Consider the following 25,287-nt stretch of genomic DNA (forward strand, 5'->3'; position numbering starts at 1 on the left):
ACTGCTGAAATAAGTATTTTCAAGATCTCTAAGGACATATTAAAGTAGGAGACAGAATCAAAGTAGACTATTCTTTTTTCACTTGGCTTGGCTTGAGAGGTTCTGTCATTCACTATTACCATTCCTCTTTTTCCTCCATCATACGGGATGAACTGCAGACAAACCTTTCCCTATCTAGTCAGGTTCCTTACCGCTTTCTGTCTGATCAGGCCCTGGCCTCTCAGGGTATCACTTTCTAACTCCAAAACTGACAACATAAAGTTCTTATCCCTTTGACTTTATCTCAGGGCTGAGACTCAGGAAAGCTTATTTTTTGCTAGCTTACTTCTGGTGACAGCATATGTACATTTTGATAAGACTTCTCAGAGGTCGAGGACAGCCCAAATAATTTCTTTCCACAGCTATAACTATTCAACTATCCCACAAACAGCACCATAGCGCAGACAGAGTTCTGACTCTTATCCTCTGAAGATGCCGGCCACAGAGACTGGCAAAATGTTAGGAAGAAAAACCTCAAGAACACAGCCAGACAGCCCGAAAAACCTACAACAACCATTGGATCCTGGCTGTGAAAGCCTTTGAGAATACAGTTTCTTTCTTTCTTTCCTTTCTTCCTTCTTTCTTTGGTTCTTTCTTTCTTCTCTTTGACACTCTTGGTAAATTAAAAATGAAGAAATGCCAAAAGAAGGTTGCAAAAACTGTGGTACTGTATAAGTTAAATTTGAGAATCTCAATGAATGTGAGACCTAGACCAAATGGCCCTCCTGCCCCTCTCCCCCTTATTATAGGCCCTGCATACTAGACAACTGTATTTCTTTCTTTTTCAAAATCTTTGCTTATTTATAGCATGTTTGCCTATATTTTAAAAATTATCATCATCTACCTTGTGGACAGACAAATGCTGGAGCTGATCCTCAGCAACTGGCCACCAGGAGAAGGCTGCCTGAAATCCTGTGTGGAATACAGCTGTTTTGTTTGTTGTGTTTTCTTATCTGCAGATAATTAGTTCCTTGCATTTTTTTTCATTTCCTGCTGTAAAGTTAGCTTCCTTCCCTATTTTTTTGGGGGGCTCCCGATGGAAGGAGAAAGGCGAATGCAGCAGTGTGTGCTGATCCTTTCCTCCTGTTTTAGTTTATTCTTCTTAATACAGCTGTTTTCTCTACCTGTTCTCAAGTTGGTTGAAATCCCTCCTCTTGCCTTGGCAATATGGGAGAGAGTCAAAGAGAAACCCTCTCAATTTCTCTCCTTGTTATAGCCCCAATTTGAGATGGGAGTATTCGTATACGAATACCAATATCCCCAACTCTAGCTCCAATTCCATTGATGCCAGAATTCGTCCAAAATAAGATCGATTTCCTTCTCAGTGTTTGGACCTATCTCCCACTGCAGAGGGAGAGATACAACCTCTCCAATGGCTTTAGGATTGCAGTGTAAGAGATAAAAGTGTATGTTTCTGTCTTTTATTATTTTTCTTAAAAATGTTGTAAAATCTTTGCAAAGTTTACCTTGCAGTGTTATTCTTTTTTGACTAAATTCAAAAATTGCATCACAACATTTTTACATTTTGGGGGCATTATTTAAATGAGTTAAGAAAAATACCAGAGAAATGCGATGTAGTGGGACAAAGCAAATAAAAGGTATTTTAACTCTCAGTAGGGTCCAGATTATTCTTAATAAATCATGTTGATTTTGATTTCCCTTCCTCCTTCGTCAGAACAAAACTTCTCATATATTAGGCTTCTCAACCATGGTTTGACAGTCAATATATTGAGTAAGTAATTGAATTTTTCTCACTTTTACGATAAATTGATCCCTTTAAATTTTCTAAAACATAACTAATCAAATTAGACCAGGATAAAATCTTTGAAAACCTGATTTGCATGCTTCAATAATATTGGAGAAGTTCCTGAATATTTACATTATATTATAATTGCATTTTTCTTCTGTTCCCTTCTTCTGCAAATTATCACTCTCTCTTTCTCAAAAATTTCACTTTTCAGAATTTTGCTTGTGTTCCTGCAGTGTTATGGAGTGTACTGTGTGGCAATATTGCTGCAAGGCATAACAGTTCTTGCTGTTATATGGCTGACTTCCAAAGAATAGCAAGGACAGGCAAGAGGGCCTTCTTAAATGAGTAGTGCAAAGAAATAGAGGAAAATAATATAAAGGGGAAAACCAAGGATCTGTTCAAGAAAAATGGAAATATTAAAGGAACATTTTGTGAAAAGATGGACATGATAAAGGACAAAAATAGTAGGGACCTCACAGAAGCAGAAGACATCAAGAAGAGGTGGCAAGAATACAAAGATGAATTATTCCAGAAAGATCGGGATGTCTCAGACAACCCAGATAGTGTGGTTGCTGACCTTGAGCAGGACATCCTGGAGAGCAAAGTCATGTGGGCCTTAGAAAGCATGGCTAATAACAAGGCCAGTGGAGGGGATGCTCCAACTACCGTACAATTGCACTCATTTCACATGCTAGCAAGGTTATGTTCAAAATCCTACAAAGTAGGCTTCAGCAGTATGTGGACTGAGAACTCCCTGAAGTACAGGCTGGATTTTGAAGGGGCAGAGGAACTAGAGACCAAATTGCTAACATGTACTGTATTATGGAGAAAGCCAGAGACTTCCAGAAAAACATCTACTTCTGCTTCATTGAATACGCAAATGCGTTTGACTGTGTGGACCACAACAAACTATGGTAAATTCTTAAAGAAATGGGCGTACCTGGCCACCTTCTCTATCTGAGTGAAATCTATATGTGGGACAGTAAGCAACAGTTAGAACTAGCTATGGAACAACTGATTGGTTCAAAATTGGGAAAGGAGTACAACAAGGCTGTATATTGTCCCCCTGCTTATTTAACTTATATGCAGAATACATCGTGCGAAAGGCTGGACTGGAGGAATCCAGAGCTGGAATTAAGATTGCCGGAACAAATATCAACAACCTCAGATATGCAGATGATATCACTCTGATGGCAGTAAATAAGGAGGAATTAAAGAACCTCTTAATCAGGGTGAAAGAGGAGAGCGCAAAAAATGGTCTGAAGCTCAACATCAAAAAATGAAGGTCATGGCCACTGGTACCATCATCTCCTGGCAAATAGAAGGGGAAGATGTGGAGGCAGTGACAGATTTTACTTTCTTGGGCTCCATGATCATTGAAGATGGTGACAGCAGCCATGAAATAAAAGACGGCTGCTTCTTGGGAGAAAAGCGATGAAAAACCTAGACAGTATCTTAAAAAGCAGAGACATCACCTTGCTAACAAAGGTCCGCATAGTCAAAGCTATGGTTTTTCTAATAGTGATGTATGGAAATGAGAGCTGGAGCATAAAGAAGGCTGACCGCCGAAGAATTGATGCTTTTGAATTGTGGTGCTGGAGGAGACTCTTGAGAGTCCCCTGGACTGCAAGGAGAACAAACCAATCAACTTTGAAAGAAATCAACCCTGAATGCTCACTGGAAGGACAGATCCTGAAGCTGAAGCTCCAGTACTTTGGCCATCTCATGAGAAGAGAAGACTCACTGGAAAAGACCCTGATGTTGAGAAAGTGTGAAGGGAAAAGGAGAAGGGGATGACAGAGGATGAGATGGTTGGACAATGTCATCGAAGCTACCAACATGACTTTGACCCAATGCTGGGAGGCAGTTGAAGACAGGAGGGCCTGGTATGCTCTGGTCCATGGGGACATGAAGAGTCGGACACGACTTAACTACTAAACAACAACAAACAACATTGTTGCACAAACTCATTTATTTCATTTGAATGAACCTATATATGTGCACTTCTTCGTGCCCTGTACCTTCAAACTTGATCTTGATCACGATCGTGATCATGATGGAATACTGGAGTAAGTGATGTTATGGTAACATGGCCCCCATGAACCAAGATTTTGAAAATCAAAGACAGTACCTTCTGTAATGCTTATAACACTGCATACTTTAAATGCACATTCTGAGGCATCCTAGAAGTTGAATCACAGCAGGTGGTAGATTATCTTGAACTGAAAATAAAATTAGTTGATTGTATTAGAGAAACGTTGTAGTGTAATCTCCTCATGAAGAAGATGGTCAGCCTCATGAGTACAGTATTCTGACTTTGGACATGTTATGTCTAACAGTTGTACAGGCAAACAACTTTAGACAACCACAGAATACAATATTTAGGCTACATATATATGTAGCCTAAATATTGTATTCTGTGGTTGTCTAAAGTTGATTGCAATCTATGAAAACACACATGACACTAAAACTGTTAGTCTTGAAGTACCACAAAATATTGGGCATGTATAATGTACAACAGGGAATTGCATGATTCAATCGTGCAATTATCATATGAGTCCCACTGCTGCTGCTGTTCAATGTACCAGTTGAAGTGCTTTACGAATAGCACTTATGGCTTGGCACTTCTGAAGCTACCTCAGGCATGACATTGAGTTATGCCTACATAGGTAAGTGAGAGAATTTTGCCCATAGTGTTGTTTTGTTTTTGGTACTTTTGTAAGACTAATGTCTTATAAAAAACTATGAAGGAATCCTCTTTAGCCATGTGCCATTAACCCCATTCCTTAGTTGGGAAGCAACCTGAAAAATGTTGCAGAATTTTGAGTTTCTAGTATAATTCTCCATATAGTCCTTTCTTTAGTTTCCATAAAAAATCAGGATTTTCTGGTAGAGGAACCCAGTGACCGTTCCATATACAGCTCCTCTGCAGTCTCTCCATGTAGAAATGTAGTCTTGAAGTCTAGGTACTTAACTTTCATGTTTCTGGAGGCTACCATACTCAGGAGCATTATTATGTTGTGCTTGAAAGCTGAAGCAAAGGTTTCATTAAAATCTTCTCCATATTTTTGTAGGAGCAGTTTTGCAACTAGTCTTGCCTTATAGTGCTTCACTTCTCCACTTGCACCTTGTTTCTGCTTGAATAAACACCTTCACCCAATGGCTTTCTTGCCTGGTAGTAGCTTAGTCAGTGTCCATGTCTCATTCTTGTGTACTGTTTCTATCTCTTCCTTTGCAGCTTCTCTCCATCTGGTGGCTTCAGCTGCCACCATCTGGTCAATCTCCTTCCAGGTTGCTGGCTCATTTATCTGCGACAACCTTGTGAGGTAGGACATGCAAGGTCTTCTGTTCCTCTTTTGTCAGCCTTCTTTTGTTCATCAAAACCACATATCTTATGCTGACTTCACCTGTTTTAAAGTTCATCACTTTATATCCTTTGTTGCTAGGAGAATAGCCAAGCAAAATTGTTCAGTTCTAGAATCCACTTTGTGCCTTTTCTTTTTTGGCATACAGGCATATGCCAGGCTTCCACATTTGTCATGCCATAGTTCAAATGGTTTTTTTTGTGGTACTTTTGCTTGGCAGTCTGTTCTAGAGATATGTTATTGTCATGACTGCACAATCTCTGTGCTTGTATTTGTTGATCTATTACTGTTCATCTAAAATACTCAGTTTATAGATACTATTAGATTTAAATGCTTCAAAATGAATTTCACCATCTTTCATTACTGTACACTATCCATTTTCAAATGTATAGAAAATGTATAGAAAATCCTTTATCATCCAAAGCTGATGCACTTAACGTGTTGCATAGTCGTTCAGGAACAACACATCACTTATAGTATTCTCATTTATTTCATCAAACGGTTCACATTGCAAAGTGCCAGCCCCCCCCCCCCATTTTTCAATTTTCACGAATCACCATTAGCAATTTGAATATTTCCAATATTTCCACTGGATCTTTCATCCAGATTTATAAGAAATTTTTTTTCAAGTGTATAATTACTTGTGCATCCTGAGTCAATGGTCCAATAATTTAATATCTGTTCATAGTTATGGGTCATGCACACCTTCTGTTTAAATCCCTTTCCAGCCCTTCTTTTGTCTCTCTGTCAGAGTCAGGCTCTATGTATTTTCCACAGTCCCTTTGTTCTTTTGATTTAAAACTAGTACAGCTTTTATTAGCTGAGCAATTCTGTGAGAAATGCCATTTACTATCAGTCAGTTGAAAGTCAGTTAAACTTAAACTGTCAGATATTGTCAATAGAGCAGAAATATACTTTTCACAATCTTGTTTGTTGTTAAAACAAAACTGTACAAGTTCCCTAATGAAACTTGCCTGTGATAAAGTAAGAAAAGCCATAAGATTTCTCAAGTGTTTCTACCATCTCCTTGGAAATTTTGCAGGCTTTACTATAGATCACTGGTTTATCTGAGAGGCTTTGTGAAATTATTGCTTTTCCTATAGAACCCTCATCTTCCCATTTAGCTTTGGCTTGTGTTTCGGTTGGTCTTTGTCTTTGCAAACAACCAGGTACCTGTAAAGCTGTGAGATTAAACTTCATTCTACTAAAAGGATTCAGAGATGTTAACTCTAGAAGTTTCTCAAAAAATGCCTTTCTGTGATCAAGAGCCATTTTTCCTCCTTTTCTTTCTGATCAATGTTGGTTCGAAATCTCAGGGAAAAATGAGTCTCTTCAGTAAATTATGGGGGGGGATCACAAACACTTTGAAAAACAACAAAGCCCCCAAGATACTTTTTATCTATCAGTTTGTTACTGTGCTCTCTGGGCCCATACCTCATTGCAGAATTTTGAATTTCTGTAAAATTCTTTTTTTCTACACAGTAGAAGTATACTTTCTACACAGTAGAAGTATAGGGATCCACAGAGAATTAATTACAAGTTCTCCAGAGTCTTACCCTTTCTCATTAACTGACACTTAAAGTCTCAATAACTCACTCAGACATTTGTAGGGGAAAATGTTTTACTTAGAGTTGCTTGAAATTAGACTTGTGTTTACTGCTTTCTTTACTGCACACAAACTAGCAACCAACTGAATAAGAGCAATGGCAAAAAAATTGCCTCCACTGATAAAAGAGAGGGATAGAACACTCATCAGGAAGGCAAAAGTCTCTTTGAGTTTCAAAAGCTGGAAGGAACAACTGGTTAGTGCTTAATAGACAGTCATCCCAGTGCAGAAAAGTCCTCTCAGTCATTCACATTACAGACAGCATGCAAGGCTGTGAATAAAAGCCCAAGAGAAAAGACCATGGCTGAATAGAATACAAATAAAGAAGTCCCAGGCCGATAAATAATTGTCTTAGCTGAAAATCCCTTATTTCTAATTGTTATAATGTGAGTATTCAAGAAACTATTGAAAGACCCTCATTTGCAAGCATGGAGAACAGGGCTTATATATTTTGTCACTGTTACCCAAATCCAGCTGAAAGGAATTGTGAGTGTGTGAATTTCTATATGATGAGCCAGACAAGATTACACCCATTGTTTGTAGAATTAGAATTACTTAGAAGCCATCTGTTTCTCTCTCTCTCTCTCTCTCTCTCTCTCTCTCTCACACACACACACACACACACACACACACACACACGCACACATATCAGACAAAGAAATGACCAAAATATTGTTCATTCCCATTATTTCTTTTGAATAGTCCAATGCAACTTCTTGAAGCCTAAGTTTGCTTCTTCCTTTCAGAAGCAAGTTTTATACACTTCATCAAATTACTTCTGATATATGAGATATAATTTATTGTTTTCCAGGATGATTTGATCCCAAGTACATAGAAAGAACTATTGAAACTTGAACCACATGGCACATGCAGTACTGCTTCCATCCAAGTGACAGTCTTCTGTTCTTCCAAGAATTCTGTTCTTTGAAGTGTATATAATACATATGTTTCCCCATATTTAACCATATTTTGTATATATAGCTAATGAGATGTAGATGTTACTATATTTTTCAAAAGCTTGTAAATTCAGAAAGCATTATGTGTACAAATTAAAATGTACGAACCATGCATAAATTGTTTGTAAATATTTTTTACTTGCTTGCATCATAAATTCCTTTAGAATGTACACTAGTAGGCTTCAATAGCAAAAATGAGTACATGTAACAATACAAATATGGGTAGAATATTGGACTATTTCAGTTGGAAAGGGGCACATTTTCTGGAACCATTCATATCAAAGGTTCTTCAACTTGTTTAGAGCAAAAAAAAACTCGTTTTCAAGGGAAGCAGACAAAAGAGATTGTTGTGCTTCAGCAAGTAAATGTTTTCTAACTACCTATCCTCAGTCCAATTTGCAGCTAGTTGCACACAGCATCAAGCTCAAAGTACACCATAACAAAACTGATGAGTTCTGTGAGACCATGGAATGTGGCATCTGTTTCAGAATTCAGCTTGCTGGAAATCTTAGCTGTATAGGGGAGGGTAGAACCAGAATTGTACCCTTCAATGCATGCAATCCTGTTTTTTTCCTACTTTCGTATAGGAAATTAAAGAAATGCTGAATGCTTTACTTCCAGCTGTGCTTCTCAAGATCTGCTCATGAAGCAGCCCATGTAACTCTAAGAATTTTGACAGTTTGCCTTCTTGTCCAATAAAGGAATGAACATTATCAGTTTGGAGAAGTTACGGTAATGTGGGATTTTAGCTTTCTGTAGTGTGTTTCCACTTTCATAGGGAGACTTGCCACGTACTCTTAAGTCTGAATTTATATGGAACTACTGTAAATGTTCTTCAAATCATTTTGTTTTTTACTTTGTTAGTCAAGCATCATCATGTATGATAACATCTAAAGATGGAATAAAATCTTTACTATTCTAGTATGTGTGTCTTTTATTTTATTAAACATGACTATCTTTGAATGCTTTTTTTTTTTCAAATAAAAGACAGGCACATTTAGTAAGGTGTTATGGTTGCTATTAGAAAAATCAGAAAAAGGCTGTTGTCTTCCATGCTTTATTTGCCCGTTGGTTTCCTGGAAACATATGTATGGCCATGGCAGGAGCAGGGAATCAATTGAGACAGATCATCTCACAAGGCTTATGGATGCAGAAAACCGATCTCTGAAACAGGGAAATGGACTCAACTAATGCAATCATTCCTGGGCTTCTCTCCCACCAAATACAGCTACATGAATTCTCTGGTTTTTCCAGAGAGCTGGGGGCAATGAAAGAAGTAAATAAGTGAGACTGTGAGCAGTGTGATGATGGTGAAAAACTCAGTATGGATCCTTTGGAATATGTGTGTCACACACTTTGAAGGCCTGTTCAATGACAGTGATAAAATGCTTCTGTCATTATTGCATCTACTGAGTTGCCCCACATAACTCTGTTGGATGCTCAAAATCCTGATTTGTTCTAGCCCTCAATTCATAAATGCTAGCTACCACCTATAAAGCCCTAAGCAACATGCCAATCAGACTGCTCCAGACTTGGGTGTTTCTCCAGACCCACTGCCGCCATTAAGAAAAAGAGTAGAGCCAGAACTGTAGTATTTACTACGTGCACCCTAATTTTGTTCTACTTCCATGTGTAAAATTGAAGAAATGTAGAATGTGAGAGAAGGCCTGAATGACCGCTGTCCCCATTCTCTGGAACTCCCTAACAGGTGAGGCTAGCTGGGCTGCCATTACTGTTGTCCTTCAGGTGACCGCAAAACATTTTTATTTAAGCAGGCCTTTGGAATATAAATTCAGAAACCTTCCAGTTTATAAATGTGGGATATTGTGCTTCTGTACTCAGATTTCAAAAAGCCAGGAAACGGCCTAATATTGCTCCACAGCATTGTTCCTGCATTGCCAAGCTTTACATCAGCCTGAATGTTAACACCAATGACACCAGTCAAGATGGTCTATAGTGCTCCCCAACCTTGGGTCTCCAGATGTTCTTAGACTACATCTCCCAGGAATCCTGGCCAACACAGCTAGTGGTGAAGGCTCCTGGGAATTTTAGTCTTTAGGATACTGTCTTGTACTCACTACTACTCAACAAAATGACAAGGAGAAATCCCAGAAATCGACTTCTTTTTTCAATCATATGACTTCTCACCCAAATGCAAAGCAATTGTCAGGACTACTTTTCAACAAATAGACTAATCTGGTGATTTCAGGTGATTGAGACAGACTCCCCTCTTCTCTCAGCCAGGCCTCCAAGTTTGCACTTTTACCCAGAATCAAATCCTGAATGATTGATGGTTTTCCTGAAACTTATCTGGCATTAAAAAAGATGGATTTTTAGCCTGGAAAGTCAATCTGTCTTCTTTGGTTAGCTTGCCACCTAATAAGAGAGAAGGCCAGTCAACAGTGTGCTCTCCTTTCTTTCTAACATCCAGTTTTGAATCCTCACCCCATTCCACCCCTCTAATCATTCTTTTATTATAATCATAGGTCAGCCAATTCTCCATTAAATATTCCTCTGCTGGTGATTCCTTGAATATTGACTCCTGCAGCATCCACCATTCTAGATACATCTCTGTGGCCCATTTCACTAGAACCCTCAACATGTCTATGGTGTTTCTCAAATGTATTCTGCAGCCTTATCTGTAAAGTGGCTACATGAGCAGTCTTCCACTTTGTCCATCATTGCTGAGTAGACACAATGTCCCATGAAGCAATGCAGCCTGGATCTGTTCTTTAATAACTCCCTCATGGACCTCCAGTAAATGGACCTCCAGTTGATCAGTCCATATGTTTGAGTCAAGAGATCATGAAGAGAAACAGATTTCTTATCAAAAACTTTTGAGTTGACATCTATGAACTCACTTGGTGAGGAATCAGGCACTGTAAGTGAGAAGGGTAAAGATAAATTTGTGAAAATATGTGCTTAATTACTAATAGTAGGCCTGGGTCAGCCTCCCACTCAATGCTGCACATACTGATTAAGCAGGGAGTCTCCCTGTTCCATATTCAATCCTCTTAACCACTACACTTCATTGTATCAGTGGTCACTTTGTAAATGATTCCAGTTCTAAAACATATTGGTAAAAATATAAGTGACAATTAAGGTGCTTACTTTGCACAATATAAAAAATGTGATTAGCATAATATGCAAATTTATAGAACATACAAATTGGCCTCCCTAATTTGCACTACGTACAAATTAGACTGCCCCAAATCTGAAGAACTGGAACACAGCAACCTAACCATGGAAAACTTTCGACTGCTAAAACAGTGCATATAAGGAGCAGAATAACAAGTACCAGATTCACAATGGTACAATGTATAAAATTCATGCTGCACATCTGTAGTCTATAGCTACACTTCTTTGCATCTTTATTTGGGAGTAAATTCAATGAACTCAAAGGGAGTTGATTCGAGGGAAATGCAAGGTGTGACTACACATCAACCCAATGACTACTGCTGATGAATTAACATTCATGTTTATAGATGAACAAATTCCTAGGAGGACATATTTTAAGAATTTATTTTGAGTGAATGCAACTGAAGCTCAATACATTTTTATTGAATTAAATCTCTGATATCTGGCTCATTTCTCACCTGTGCATTTCAATTCCTGGCATGATGTACCATGAATTTTGGCTGAGATAAGTAGCCTCTAAAACACCACCTCTGCCTGCTTCTGGTCCTTCTCTTCCTGCCTCTCAGTTGGCAATACAAATTCTGACCAGGAGTGAAGATGGGCATACAGGTGAGTACAAACATTCAGCTAGTGAACACATCTGGACTTTTAAAAGTGATTAATGGCAACAATCACAGAAGTGCTACCCACTGGAGGTGGATTACCTGCTTAGAAAACAGCTGCCACAGGCCTTGGTAATTAAAAAAAAAGAACTGCACTAAATATAAATTATACAGGACCATTTCAACTTTCTTTTAAATAAGAATTATGAGTTACTTGAAGTGCTGCATAAGTTCCTGGTACTATATTTATACTCCTTGTTATTTATTAGACTTCTACCCCGCCCATTTCGACCAAAGGTATGCTTGTTATTATATTTAAGACAAAAGAACACAAGCCTGCAATTCAAATGTACTATGTTAATGCACAAAGTGAGCATCAGCCAAGACTAAGGTCTGAATTTGTCACAAGAATTTATTTCATATAGTTATATTAAAGACAGCAAATTATGCATATCAAATAACAGAATCTTATATGAGCAAGAAAATAGTATAGACTGGCCAGCAGTTATAATTTGTGACAGGAATGATTATAAAACAATTCCTGCAATATGGGAGAGGATTGATGATACTAATATCAGCAAATGTTATAGTGGTACCTTTCCATTACTCATAAAAACCTTTGGTGAAACAATTAAGCACATACCCTGCAAAGATATTTAGTTAATAATCTATAAATGAGACCCTTCTACTAGGCACTGAGAACGATATATGGAGTTGGCAATTTCCAAAAAGCATCAGCCCCATCTTTATACATGGAGAATCAAAGGGATCCAGCTGAAGGGACTTCCTCAGTATCTTTGACAGGATGGCGGATCAGCACATGAAAGGGGAAGATAAGCCTTTACAGTGGACCCTCGACTTACAGACGGCTCGACTTACAGACTTTTCAAGTTACAGACTTCTCTGGCCGCAAAATTTAGATTCGACTTGCAGCCGTAGAATCGACTTACAGACCAGAAAAAATCCAAAATGGAACAAAAATAGAATAAAAACTGCCAGTTATGGGATTAATCGGTTTTCAATGCATTGTAGGTCAATGGAGATTCGACTTACAGACTTTTCGACTTGCAGCCACCATTCTAATACGGATTAATTCCGTAAGTAGAGGGTCCACTGTACCATTATCCCAACCCAGGAAAAAAAAAGATAATTCTCTTCTAGGACAAGCAGAAATAAGAAGGGGGAATCTCATCCTATGTATCTGGGAGATGTAACAGGAGGAATTTTCTGCAATGGCAATTTTAGGTCAGAACCAGAGACACAGGAAGACTTTTAAAGGTACTGTGACTTTTTCCCATGTCTTGTTAGGTATAAGATGATGAAGGCTTTAGAAAGGCACCTCAGGATCAATGAGAAAGACATATGGCTGTTCTGGTTTATTTTGGGTAATGTAGTTGAATAGAAATGGTTTGGGGATCATAATATAGAGAACTGCTGGTGTCATGGACACTTCAGGTATATAACTGTGTATGTGTTCATGTACCATATACAGTGGTTCCTCGCTAGACGATTGCCTCGAAGGACGAAAAACCTGCAAGACGATTGGTTTTTGCGATCACTATGGTGCCTCACAAGACTTTTTTCCCTATGACCATGCTTCGCAAGACTTTTTTTTTTTTGAGACCGATGCATAGGGAAGACGATTTTTTCACAAGATGACGATTTTGGCGGAACAAATTAAAATCGTCTTGCGAGGCACTACTGTAACTGAAAACATAGGAGTCTCAATTATTGGTTATTTAATGCACAAAGAATGTATGCAAGACAAGCAGGCCAAAGTCAAATAGCAAACAGCCTCTTTTAACACACAAAAAAGAGTGCTTTCAAATAAATTACTTAATTTGCTTAAACATCAATATAAAAATAGAACCTCTTTGTTGCAGAGGCAAACATTTCTAGTAAAAATCTACTGGATTTTAGTTTCGGCGATTACGCTGACTGTATTTAAGGACTAAATCATTATGTAGGTTAACTGATGAAAACAAAAAGCCAGCATAACCCTTGCTAATCTTTTCTATATTAACATTATTTTTTCCAGCATAATACAGATATCATTCCTATACGTACTCTAACCTAGCAGTATGTGAGATTATCCATCTCAAGTACCAATATACAAATATATTCTCTTGCTCTGTTAGCACCACTCAAAAATAATTTATGGCCAACACTGTCTTTTGAATAAACTAAGTTCTCAGTGATTTCATCAGAACTGCATGAATTTGCTTCCCTTTCCAACAATGCAATTTGCATGCTGAATTTTTTTATTAAATATTTCTTCTTACCTATGGTTTTGTTATACCATGTTTTTTTTGTAGAAACTTTGGCCAGAAGACCACTTAAGGGTTCTTAAGATTCTTGAACTGGAAGGAGAGCAAGTAACTGTTCATATATTAGGAACAATTTTCTCTGAAGTTAAACACATGATCTGATTTGCTTTTGAGATTCATTTACAAAATCCGATATCAAACAGTAATACCATGAAGGACAATCCTTATACAAGTTACAGTGCAGAAGGAAGAAAGCTACATGAGGACATCTGTGTGTGTGTGTGTTGGGAAAAATACTGCCAAATAACTTATGTATAAATAGACTGCTTCAGTAATTACAGTAAACTCTCTGGCAAAAAAAAATCAAACAAAAAATAAAACCAGTTCTAAAACTAAAAAAAAAAACCCAGATCTGTAATTATGAGATGTTGCTTCCAAGTAATGAAGAAACGTATCTTTCTGGAAAAGGGTTGCCATGCAAGCAGTAGATGTTGAAGTTATTTCCTCTAAACCCAGAACAATAGCTTCAATCCTAAAATATATGTACCAGAGAATAAACCTCAAGCAGTATTTATTTCTAAGTAAACACATATAAGATTGTAGTGATTATAGACACTTAGTTTTTAGTTGACACAGAGGAGAATGCTACCACTCAATAAGCATACACACTGGGTACAGGAAGAAATATTGAACCGTAGTGGATTTGCATGCAGTAATAATGCAGAATTCTGTAGAACTTTGGCATATAGTGCAAAAGATGCATGCTCACCACACTGCCTGGTTGCTGACATCAAAACCAGCATCTTACCTGTCTCTTCTTCCAACAAGCCATAAGTCATAAGCAAGCCATGGCTTATAACTCTGGATTGTTGAGTGCCATATTTGGATGTCCCAACAAACAAACCACTGATGGAAGCTATTAGGCAGAGTATGTAGATGTGCTGCCACATCCATAATAAACCAAAATCCCAAAGAATTCTGGCTTTTTTTTTGTCAAAGAATATTAGATAACTAATACAAACGTGATGGTGGAAGCTGACAGTATTCTACAGATAAATGCCACAGCTCAGTAGTTCCCAACCTTGGATAATCCAAGTGATCCTGGACTGCAGTTCCCAGAAGCCCTCACCACTATCTGTGCTGGCAAAAGTTTCTGGGAGTCACCAGTCCAAGAACTTGGGTTACCCAAGGTTGAGAGCTACTGCCATAGCTGGTGTGAGCAATGTATGAAAAGCCTTTTTTACACACTACCTTCCCAACATGACTTTCTCTACTCTCTTGAATTTTTTGAGTTCAGCAGATAATTCCCAGTATCGAAGGTAGAGCCACATTAGCCTTCCATTCCGACGTTTGTTAGTGTTTAACAAATTGCTGCAATAAGTATCATGCCTGAAAATATCATTTAGGCCAGCTTCCATCTCCAGGTCCAAAGCAACTGGATCAGTTGCTGCTCTAATTAGCAACTGCTTCTCAACTTCTAGTCGTTGGTGTCTTGGCACCACAAGGCTGCAGTAGATGTCCTGCCTTTTCGTAAGAGCATCTTCACACTCTTTTAGTAACGTAGCAGCTTTCTTTTGCCACTCCTCTTCCTTTTCCAAGCAGTTTTGGTACAAAGCTCCAGCAGCTCCTGAGTGCTGGAGAATTTGTTTCTCTTCTTCTAATTTTCTTCGTTCTTGTTCCAGAGCTTTTCTTTCTTCCACCAGTTTATAACTCTGAGAAACAAGAGCTTGGCGATAACTCTGTGTTCTGTTCTGTGCTTTTTCCAATTCCAGCTCCAAGTGTGCAACCGTACGGCGGTTTTCTGTGATTATGTCACGGTATTTAGACTCCAGCTCTCTCTGTGCAAATGTCAATTTTTGATAATAATCTTTTCTCTCTTTTTCTATCTCTTTCTGAGACTCTCTGGACCAGATCCAACCTGAAACATATGAATGTATATGATTAAACTGCAAATCCCCAAGAAGATTCATACTGTGGCTGTAGAGAAAGGACTTCCAAGTACTTTAAGGAATCTACCCCATAGCCAGCACTACTAGTGGAAAATTTACTGGTGGCTTTCTAATGAGCAAGTTATGCTAAACTGTGACTGAACTGTAATTGCCATCCTCACTGGGGAGAAAGGAGCTCAAGATCCCCATATCTTCATTCAAAAGAATGGGCCAGTGTGTGAAACTATGTTTACTTGCTGCTATTGGATTCAGGAAACAGCTCATATTAAAAAACTGACAAAGTTTCAAAGATGTGGGCATTCTAAGCAAGGCATCTGGACATAATGGAGAGAGTAACACATATAACGCCATTGTTAAAATTTCTTGGAAAAGAGAGGAAGATAAACAAATAGTGTGAGGGCTTCCAAATAGTGTGAGGCAATGCCTGCCTCTGTGTGTGTGTGTGTGTGTGTGTGTGTGTGTGTGTGTGTGTGTGTGTGTGTGTGTGTGTGTGTGTGTGTGTGTGTGTGTGTGTGTGTGTGTGTGTGTGTGTGTGTGTAATGTAAAGAGCAGGTCCATGTGCTTTCAAAAAGTCAATCATGTTTATAAGTCTCCCTCAGTTTTAAAAGCAGTATACCATATGAGCTACAATTAGCAAAAAGAAAACAAGCTGCAAAATTCCTGAAGTTGTGGGGCTTCCCTGATTTCTGTATATTTATTTATTTATTTATTTATTTATTTATTTATTTATTGGACTTATATACTGCCCCATAGCACTACAAGCACTCTCCGGGCGGTTTACAATTTTAATTATACAGGCTACACATTGTGTATTTCACAGGAGGGAAGACCTTTTCCTATTTAGGGCTTTAAATGAGCACACTGAAACTGGACTGCAAATGTATTCTTTGTCAGAACTTAAAGACAGAATCACAGAATAGTGAAGTTGGAAGGGTCCTATGAGGACATTAAGTCCAACCCCCTTGCTTGATGCAGGAATACAACTCAAAGAATATTTATTTATTTAATTTATATCCCGCCTATTGATATTCAAGCGAAATCTGGCTTCCTGTAACTTGAACCCATTGTTGCATGTCCTGCTCTCTGGGATGATTGAGAACAGATTCTGCCCCTCCTATGTACGACAGCCTTTCATACATTTAGGTGCCAGAGGATTGGAGGAGGGCCAGTGTTGTCCCTATCTTCAAAAATGACAAAAAAAGGGAACTACAGGTTAGTCAACCAGACATCAATCCCACGCAAAATTCTGGAACAGATCATAAAGTGGTCATTGTGCAAGCACCTAGAAAACAACACAGTAATAACTAGAAGCCAACATGGATTTGTCAAGAGCAAATCCTGCCAAACTAATTTGATCTCATTTTTTGATCAGGTAACCTCTCAGAGGGAATGCTTGAATATAGCAAAGCTTTTGACAACGTGCAACATGATATCCTGATTAGCAAGCTAACTAGGTGTGGTCTGGATAGATTCAAGTGTCAGGTGGATACACAATTGGCTACAGTATCATACTCAGAGGGTGATGATTAATGGTTCCTTCTCTAACTGGGAGGAGGTAACTAGTGGAGTACCCCAAGGCTCCGTCCTGGGCCCGGTGATCTTCAATATTTTTATTAATGACTTGGATGAGGGAGTGCAGGGAATGCTTGTCAAATTTGCAGATGATACCAAATTGGGTGGAATAGCTAATACCCTAAGAAGGCAGAAACAAAATTCAAAATGACCTTGATAGGATGGAGCACTGGGCCAAAAGCAGCAGAATGAAATTTAACAGGGATAAATGTAAAGTACTGCACATCAGAAAAAGAAACTGATCGCACAGTTACAAGATGGGGGATACCTGGCTCAGCAAAACTAAGAGCGAGAAGGAGCTTGGAATTGTCGTAGATCACAAGCTAAATATCAGCCAACAGTGTGATTTGGCTACAAAAAAGGCAAATACTATTTTAGGCTGCATTAATAGAAGAATAGTTTCCAAATCCCATGAGGTGCTAGTTCCCCTCTATTCCACACTGGTTAGTCCTCGCCTTGAGTATTGTGTCCAGTTCTGGACACCATACTTCAAGAAGGATGCTAACAAACTGGAACAAATTCAGTGCAGGGCGACAAGGATGATCAGAGGGTTGGAAACCAAGCCTTACGAGGAAAGGCTGAAAGAACTCAGCATGTTTAGCCTTGAGAAAAGAAGGCTGGTGGATGATATGATACCACTTTTCAAATATTTGAGAGGCTGTCATACAGAGGAGGGGCAAGTTCTGTTCTTTATAATTCCAGAGTGCAGGAAACGCAGCAATGGGCTCAAGTTACAAGAAGTCAGATTTCGATTGAATACTGTATAAGGAAAAGTTTCCTAACTGTTAGAGCAGTATGACAGTGGAATCAGTTACCTGGGAGGTTGGTGAGTGCTCCAACACTGGAGGCATTCAAGAAAAACTTAGATAATCACCTGGCAAATATGCCTTGATTGTATTCCTACACTGAGCACGGAGTTGGACTTGATGGCCTTGTAGGCCCCTTCACTTTTCTATGATTTACTCAGTGAAGGTGAGGGTAAGTGAAGTCATTTGCTCCTATAACATCTTCCCCCTGTGATGCCCCTATGATTCCACCTTCTGGCTCAATATCAACTTGAATGTTTTGGTCAGAGGGGATGACTGCACATCCCAGTACACACTATTTTCAAAGCCCTGTATTATCATGTACAGTGATTCTGTGACAGAGATTTTTAAGTCTGTTTCATGATATGGCCTCTTTGATGGAGAGTATGTGCTTTCCTATGCTTCCTATAGAGCTGTATGCAGAGATGCCCATATCTCACTAGTTCTCCCCAGTTTTCCTATATGCCCATTAGCAATGCTCTTTTTTAAAAGCAAACACTCCATCTCCCCTATCTTGGTTCAGAAGCTTCCAGCATATGTGTTTAAATTCCTACAAAAGGTGCCCTTTCCAAATTCTTCCAGTGTGTGCACTTCTCCTTATGTCCTGATTTACTCGTTGTTTGGGATCTAGAGCATTTTTTTTTCATTAAGGAAATTCATTGCTAAATTTCTTCATCCACCAGTACAAAATACAGTGGTGCCTCGCACAACGATGTTAATTGGTTCAAAAAAAAAAAAAGGTTCTGTGAAAACATCGTTCTGTGAAACACCATTTCCCATAGAGATGCATTGAAAACCGGATAATCCGTTCCAATTGGAACGGATTGCCGTCCTTAAGCGAAAATCCCCATAGGAAACATTGCTGTGTGAAACAATGTATCCACCATTCAAATGCATTGAGTAGGCTTCAAGGCATCTCAATGGGGGAGAAAAAAAATTCACCAAAAATTAACGAAGACTCAGAACAAAACCAGATTAAGTTTGCAAAGGTTTCACAAGCTGCACTAACGAGTCCAAGCATTTAAAACAGTTTCTGAGTCTTCGTGAATTTTTGGTAAAAAAATTTCTGCCCCATTGAGATGCATAGACCCCCCACCACCACCAAGAAGCAGCATGGCAGCAGTTAAAAAATTTTTAAAATCAGATTTGAACTTGGGCATCCAAATCCCAGAGGCAGGCATGGCCACAAGAGAACAGCAACCATTTCCTTGCAGAATTCCACACACACAAAGCATAACCCCCCCCCCCAACCAAGAAGCAGCATGCAGGAAAAAAAATTAAAATCAAGTTTGAACTTGAGCATTCAAATCCCACACAAATCCACAGAAACCCCCAGCCAAAAAACCCCCTGCAATTTCCCCAATGAAAAAAAAACCCATAACCAAAGCCAGACAGACCCAAATTCCCCCTTGCAAAAATCATCAGAGTTTTGCAATACAGTACAGATACACTGTAAAACCCACCACCCAACCAGGAGAAGAAATGCAAGCTTACCTTTGAAAGTTCTCCAGCACAGAAAGCACCCACAAGACAGAGCAAAGAGGCAAAGCCAACCTTTGAACTGCATGTGGGAAAGTAAACCCAGGATGCATGGGGAAGGATTTTTATCCCTTCCCAGCACAGGCGCAATGCATCCTGGGTACAGGCAGTTAGAAGAACAAATTAGCATTGCCAAACAGCCACCTTTCCCGCTCTTTTTTGAAAACATCGTTAAGTGAAACAGGGGACCCAAAATGCAATCGTTCTGTGAAGCATGGTCCCAAAATCGTTGTGCGAAAATTCCCCATAGGAAACATCTTTGTGTGAGGTGGCAAATTTTTCAGAAAAAGCCATCGTTGTGTGAATTTATCGTTGTGTGAGGCACTCATTGTGTGAGACACCACTGCAATTACGTTCAGACTGCATTTACTATTCACAAGGCTATTAATACTTTATATTAATATATCTATATATAATATGTTTCTCTACTCATGTTGGCTTTGGCTAACTTTATCCCAATTCAGGTCAGACTCATTCTAAGGCAATCTTTTAAGAATAAAGAACTTAATCCAGTCTCCACTGAACCCTGATAATGCAATGTAAAATTAGAATTTTTTATTCTATTTCTGATGTCACTTACGGAAAGCAGCCAGACCCAACATTGGAACCAACAAGGCATAATTCCATTTGCTTCCATGGCCATCATCATCCCTTGCATTAGGCCGGATGTTCCAGTGAGGAGGATCATTTAAATTATTCATGGACAAATCTTAAAATTAGAGAAAATAAACATTTAGTTATCTAATATTTAGCTGTACAATACAGCCACAATTGTACTTTCAAAATGAACTGCCAATACTGCTCTAAAAACTAGTGCTGTGTTCACCAAATGATGAGAAATCTCACTACGGTAAAAAACTAACCAGGAGTGACAGTCAACCTCCAATTCTCTTCCATGTGCTGGTTTTGGCCCCCTTATTCAGCCTTCCCCCTCCCTACTTTTGTTTTCTGTTTCATTTGTTCTCCATCACTCCTCTTTCCTGCTCCCTGAAACTCTGGTGCAGCTTTCCTTCACACTTTCATTCAAGAACATATAGCACATTCCTTTCGCATTCATGTAGGAACTGTCACAACAATCAACATGGATTTAGTAGGTACTGGCATTGTATTGGACATAATTCTAGTCCCAAAGTGAGTAGACCTATCGAAATCGGCAAAATTCATATTACTTGTGATGAGTTATTGTCATACATTTCAGTGAGTCTATTTTAGCTGGGATTTGGACTGGATTTATTCCTTTGCGTTTTCACTCAGTGAAGATCCTAGAAGAAAGTATCACTCAGAGGGCTCTTCCCCTAAATTAAAAAAAGTCTTCCCAATATCTAGTGTATTGCTTTCACCTCATCTTTTCAAATATGGAATACTGTGTGGAAGAAATACCAGGCAGCTTCTTTCTCAAATTCAATCCCAAACATACACTTTACAATGTGCATATCAATCACTTATACTGAATAAATGCTTACCTTTAACTCCTCTTCAGCACTCAAACAAATCTCATCACCCAGAATAAACAGGAAGATGCCTCTGGATCAATGCCATACCGAAACTAAAATAAAAATGGACATACGTTTTAGTTTCTGTTTTGGAAATACTAGTTCATTGTTATTATTATATATAATTGTGAGTCAGGGGACAAATTTGGGACCATCTGAACCCAAGTATCAACCATTCCACAGGAAGAAAAGGAAGGAACTCCAGAGCAATGAGGGGTGTGAGTGAGAAAAGAGCAAAAGAGGGGAGCTTCAGGTTGGAAGGAGAAGAAGTGACAGAGGAGAAAGTAGAAAACAAGGGAGAAGTGATAAACCTGATAGAAAGGGCGAGAGCAGAGAAGTATATCTTGAGGAAGTGGGGGGCTGGTGGGAAAGAGAAGCATGTAAAGGGGAACACCCAGCTAAGAACAAGTAGAGGCAGGAGGTGCAGAAGTGAGAGAAAAAGGAAACACACTTCCCCCAGGGTGGGAGTGGATCCGGATAGAAAACTCGTGGACCTGTCAGTGGGAGACATTGATGGCCCTAAGGGAGGAGGCTGAAAGCCAGAGATGGGGAGCTTCAGTCTAGAGACCCTCTTACTAGGACAAGAAGGAAGCCCATGAGGGGGGAAAGAAGATATGCAAGGAAATGGCTAGGATAGGAAGAGAAAATGATAGAGTGAGATGAATTAAGGAGCACGCCGTGGGACAGCTGGTGTCCAGAATGAGAGAGATGGATCTGGGGAGAGTGGATTCCTACCCAACCTTTAGATGCCCTTGTTGCCGCTTTCACTAGGGTTGCCTTTGATGGACATTGATCCCAGGGACATTGATGGACAATGGGAAAACATTTTTGAAAACCAGTTAATAGTTCAAGACTCAAATCTGTTTCAGACTTTGTTGGGCCAGGACAAGCTGTTGAACCTTAAATCTGACCCCAACAGTTTTTTGGGGTCATCAGAAATAAACATTGAATGTTTGAAACCCATTGAAGAGCCTCCTCCTGTGGATTTAGTGGCCTGGGGTGAAGAGATAGTCTGGGCTGAGGTAAAAGCTGAACCCTCAGAATAATATTCTAGGTAATAACAAAGACTGAAGCCAAGAGTTCAGAAGAAGATTAAGACTAGGAAGGGCAGCAAAGATGGAAGCGGAAAAGATCATCAAGTCTAAGGATGTGTCACTGGACACCCAGTACAAAATCATCCACTCTCATAATTTCGATCAACACGTTATCAGTGTGAAAGCTGGAGAGTCAAGAAAATGGACAGGAAAAAAATTGATTAATTTGAAATGTGGTACTGGAAGCCAAAAATGTTGAAACTGAGGCTGTCCTGCTTTGGGCACATCATAAGAAGGCAGCTTTCTCTGAAAAAAAAAGGCTGGGAAAAGTTAAAGGCAGCAGGAAAAGAGGAAGATCAAATATGAGATGAATCCTAAAGGTGGCTACAGCCTTGAGTTTACAATAGCTGAGCAGAGTAGTTCAGGGCAGGACATGTTGGAGATTCATTCATAGGGGCGCCAGCAGTCTGAGGTGAACTGATGACACATAACAACTTATATATATAATACAGATATTATCTACAGGACTTATATTATTAAATAATACTAAAACATTTTAAAGTAATTCAAGCTCAGTAATTTAAACCCTAAATGTATTTTACTTGTTATGTGTAAAAAAACAATGAACTCTCTCTTCCTCTCCAGACACAAAATATAATAAATATGTGCTCCCATGTTTCTTTGACTAATGGCAATCCTAACAGAGTTTCAAGTAGAGATGGGGGTATTCATATTTGAATACGAATATCCCCACGCAGCTGGATTTAATGAGGGTCCGGCCCCTGGGGCCAGACCGTCCACTCACATGTCTGGCAGTGGCAGCGGAACCCTCATCCTTCCAATCGCTCTCTTCCCGCTCCGCTAGCCACATCAGGCAGGGGAAGGGAGGACAAGTCTCCCTGCACGAGCAGAAAGAATGGTGCTCCAGGAGCAACTGGAAGGATGAGCTTGAATGCCAGATGCGTGAGTGGACGGTCCGGCCTGAGAGGCTGGACCCTCGTTAAGTCCAGCTAAGCAGGGATATTTGTACAGTATACAAATACCCCCATCTCTAGTTTCAAGACATGTGAGATGTTCAAGGAATCTATTGTTACCCACCCATAAGTTTGCATGTCTGAGTGGAGATTTCAACCCATATTTTCCAAGACTACTCCGATGCTATATCCCCTACCTACAGCACATTAATGTGCAGAAAATATTTCTATAATAACTAGAATAAAGTTCCTCAAAGCTGCTGTTAGGATACAAAATCGGCTTCAGCTTTTCTTTACCAAAGCACTTTTAAGAACTGCCATACAATAATTTATTTATTTATTTATTTATTTATTTATTTATTTATTTATTATTGGATTTTTATCCCCCCCTTCTAGACAGAAGTCTACTCAGAAATCTAATCCTGCATGAATCACACAATATTTAAATAATTATAGACAAATTGTCATACTCTTTGTTTCAAGCTTTGGAATTAATGAGCTACTTTTTCCTGTTCCAAGTAACTAGTGTCCTACCACAGTAACTTAACAAAGAATATCATTCCTTTTGTGGCATAACTGTAACTTTTAGAATTCCTTTCATAGCAACCAGCGTGTGGTAGCAGAGATCCATCACATGGCACATGGTGTGTGCTTTGCCTTCCACCTCATTGTGGGTGCAAAGGCAAGGTGGACAGAAGGCTCCAGGGGCCCATGGCTCACAAGATTAAGATTTCCACCTCAAGTAATGATGCTAGGAGCATATTCACAAGCAGAAAACTAAGGAAATACTTTAATTTTTTTTAACTTTCTTGCTTCTCAAAAGTAATCCTTTACCCACGGGGAAGTCTTCGAACTGTTCAACTACTTTAAAAAAAATGTTCTAAATTCCATATTGATGTCAGCCAAAACAGCTTGCCTGTGTGACACACGTGTATTAGGCAATAAAGGCATGTTATACAACACCATGCATTCGCCTACTGCCTGCCGGCTGAATGTCCGAAACAATTCATTAGCCAACACTTTCGCCTTTGAATTGTCATCAGAAGACGTGAAGGTCCCCTTCGGCAATACTGTACAAGCTCTGGCGGCTCTCTCTCCCTGGCACGTTCCTTCCTCCTCTGTTCGTTTGTCTGAGCGTTACTGTTTCAAACCAAACGAAGTTGCCAGCACGATCCATGTTTAGAAAAACTGAAATAGCGCGTGTCTGTGCTGGGGTCCGCTCCCGCGCTTGTTTCCTCTGCTCTCCGAGGCAAGTAAGTGCTCGCCGATCATCCTTGGGAGCCCTGGACGGATCCTCTCGACCAGGGACGTCGTTAGTTCTCTCTCTTTCACAGCCCCATGCAGGGGAAACGCCGGCACTTCGAGAGGCACAGGAAGGCACGACAACGCGCTTGCCCTCCCCGCCGATTTGCTCTCCCTCTTTCCATGGGACCTTTAAGCAAAAATCGACCTGCTTTGCTCTGAGATGGCAACCCCCCACCCCGTAGCAAGCAGTACTAACATCACTATTTAATTTTTATTATTATTATTATTTTTGAAAGCGGAAAATCGTTCGATTACAGGAGTCCTCCCGCCTCCCATGCAAGCGAGACCCGACACGGGTCCCACCCCCCCCCCCCAAATCAAGGAAAACAAGATTTCCAAAAATACAAGAATATCGGCCTCGCAAGGATCGACTTCACCTGGGGGTCGCCCACCTCGGACTTAATTTTTAAAAACTCCTTTGTTGTCTAGATCGCCCTTCTGAATGTGGACGTTTGTCCATGAAACCTCACGCCAACACATTTTCACGTTACACAACAAAAACATGGCATTAAGAAACGCACCGGGAGAAGGCAGAAGAAAAAACCACCTTCGCTAACCTCCAGCTGCTCTGGAACCGCCTGTTTCATCGCGCGTGCGCAAAGCAATCCGCGGCGTCGGCCATCTTTTGCGGAATGAACCATCGCGGTGGGAGGGGTAAAGGAAGAGAAGACGCCCTTGCTCGCCTGAATCGTACATTGACCTTTCAAATCTTTAGAAACGAGACCTCCTGGCTGTCTTCCATGCCATGCTTTATTTCACTGGGGGAAAAAAATTCTATGTCCTTCCAAACCAATATCATTTTAATCCCTTCCCACTTTTTTTCCAGGTTGCAAGAAACAATGCGGCTCGTGGCATCAAACACATTAAAATACCCCCCTTGTTAATTTGTCGA

The 25,287-nt window shown here is 39.6% G+C and overlaps 2 protein-coding genes across 12 annotated transcripts in view; one reads left to right on the forward strand and one right to left on the reverse strand.

Moving 5' to 3' along the window:
• The window catches only part of PLEKHG4B (pleckstrin homology and RhoGEF domain containing G4B), a 125,689-nt gene extending 117,052 nt beyond the window's left edge, over positions 1–8,637 (forward strand). For 2 of the 8 annotated variants that reach the window (XM_073003923.2, XM_073003919.2), the window contains exons 23-24: positions 5,028–5,115; positions 7,572–8,637. In XM_073003923.2, coding sequence (XP_072860024.2) covers positions 5,028–5,114 — 87 coding nt within the window. In that variant the 3' untranslated portion in view covers position 5,115; positions 7,572–8,637. Of the gene's footprint in view, positions 1–1,714; positions 1,772–5,027; positions 5,116–6,323; positions 6,539–7,571 lie in introns of those variants that run through there. The other 6 variants (XR_012088520.2, XM_073003920.2, XM_078377616.1 and 3 more) reach the window with 6 other exon arrangements.
• A 3,206-nt stretch (positions 8,638–11,843) lies between these two features.
• CCDC127 (coiled-coil domain containing 127) lies at positions 11,844–25,085 on the reverse strand. 4 transcript variants are annotated; one of them, XM_020814233.3, is made up of 4 exons: positions 24,953–25,085; positions 21,053–21,135; positions 20,170–20,298; positions 11,844–15,641 (listed from the first exon to the last, which is right to left on the reverse strand). In XM_020814233.3, the coding sequence occupies exons 3-4, from the start codon at positions 20,288–20,290 to the stop codon at positions 14,971–14,973; spliced, it is 792 nt and encodes a 263-aa protein (XP_020669892.2). In that variant the 5' UTR covers positions 20,291–20,298; positions 21,053–21,135; positions 24,953–25,085; the 3' UTR covers positions 11,844–14,970. The 4 variants fall into 4 exon arrangements, with proteins under 4 accessions (XP_020669892.2, XP_020669891.2, XP_078233745.1 ...); XM_020814232.3 differs by having other exon boundaries at positions 24,917–25,014; XM_078377619.1 differs by having other exon boundaries at positions 24,069–24,975.
• Between the last annotated feature and the right edge of the window lie 202 nt (positions 25,086–25,287).

The sequence above is a fragment of the Pogona vitticeps genome, chromosome 6, assembly GCF_051106095.1.
Source record: "Pogona vitticeps strain Pit_001003342236 chromosome 6, PviZW2.1, whole genome shotgun sequence".
Lineage (NCBI taxonomy): Eukaryota > Metazoa > Chordata > Lepidosauria > Squamata > Agamidae > Pogona > Pogona vitticeps.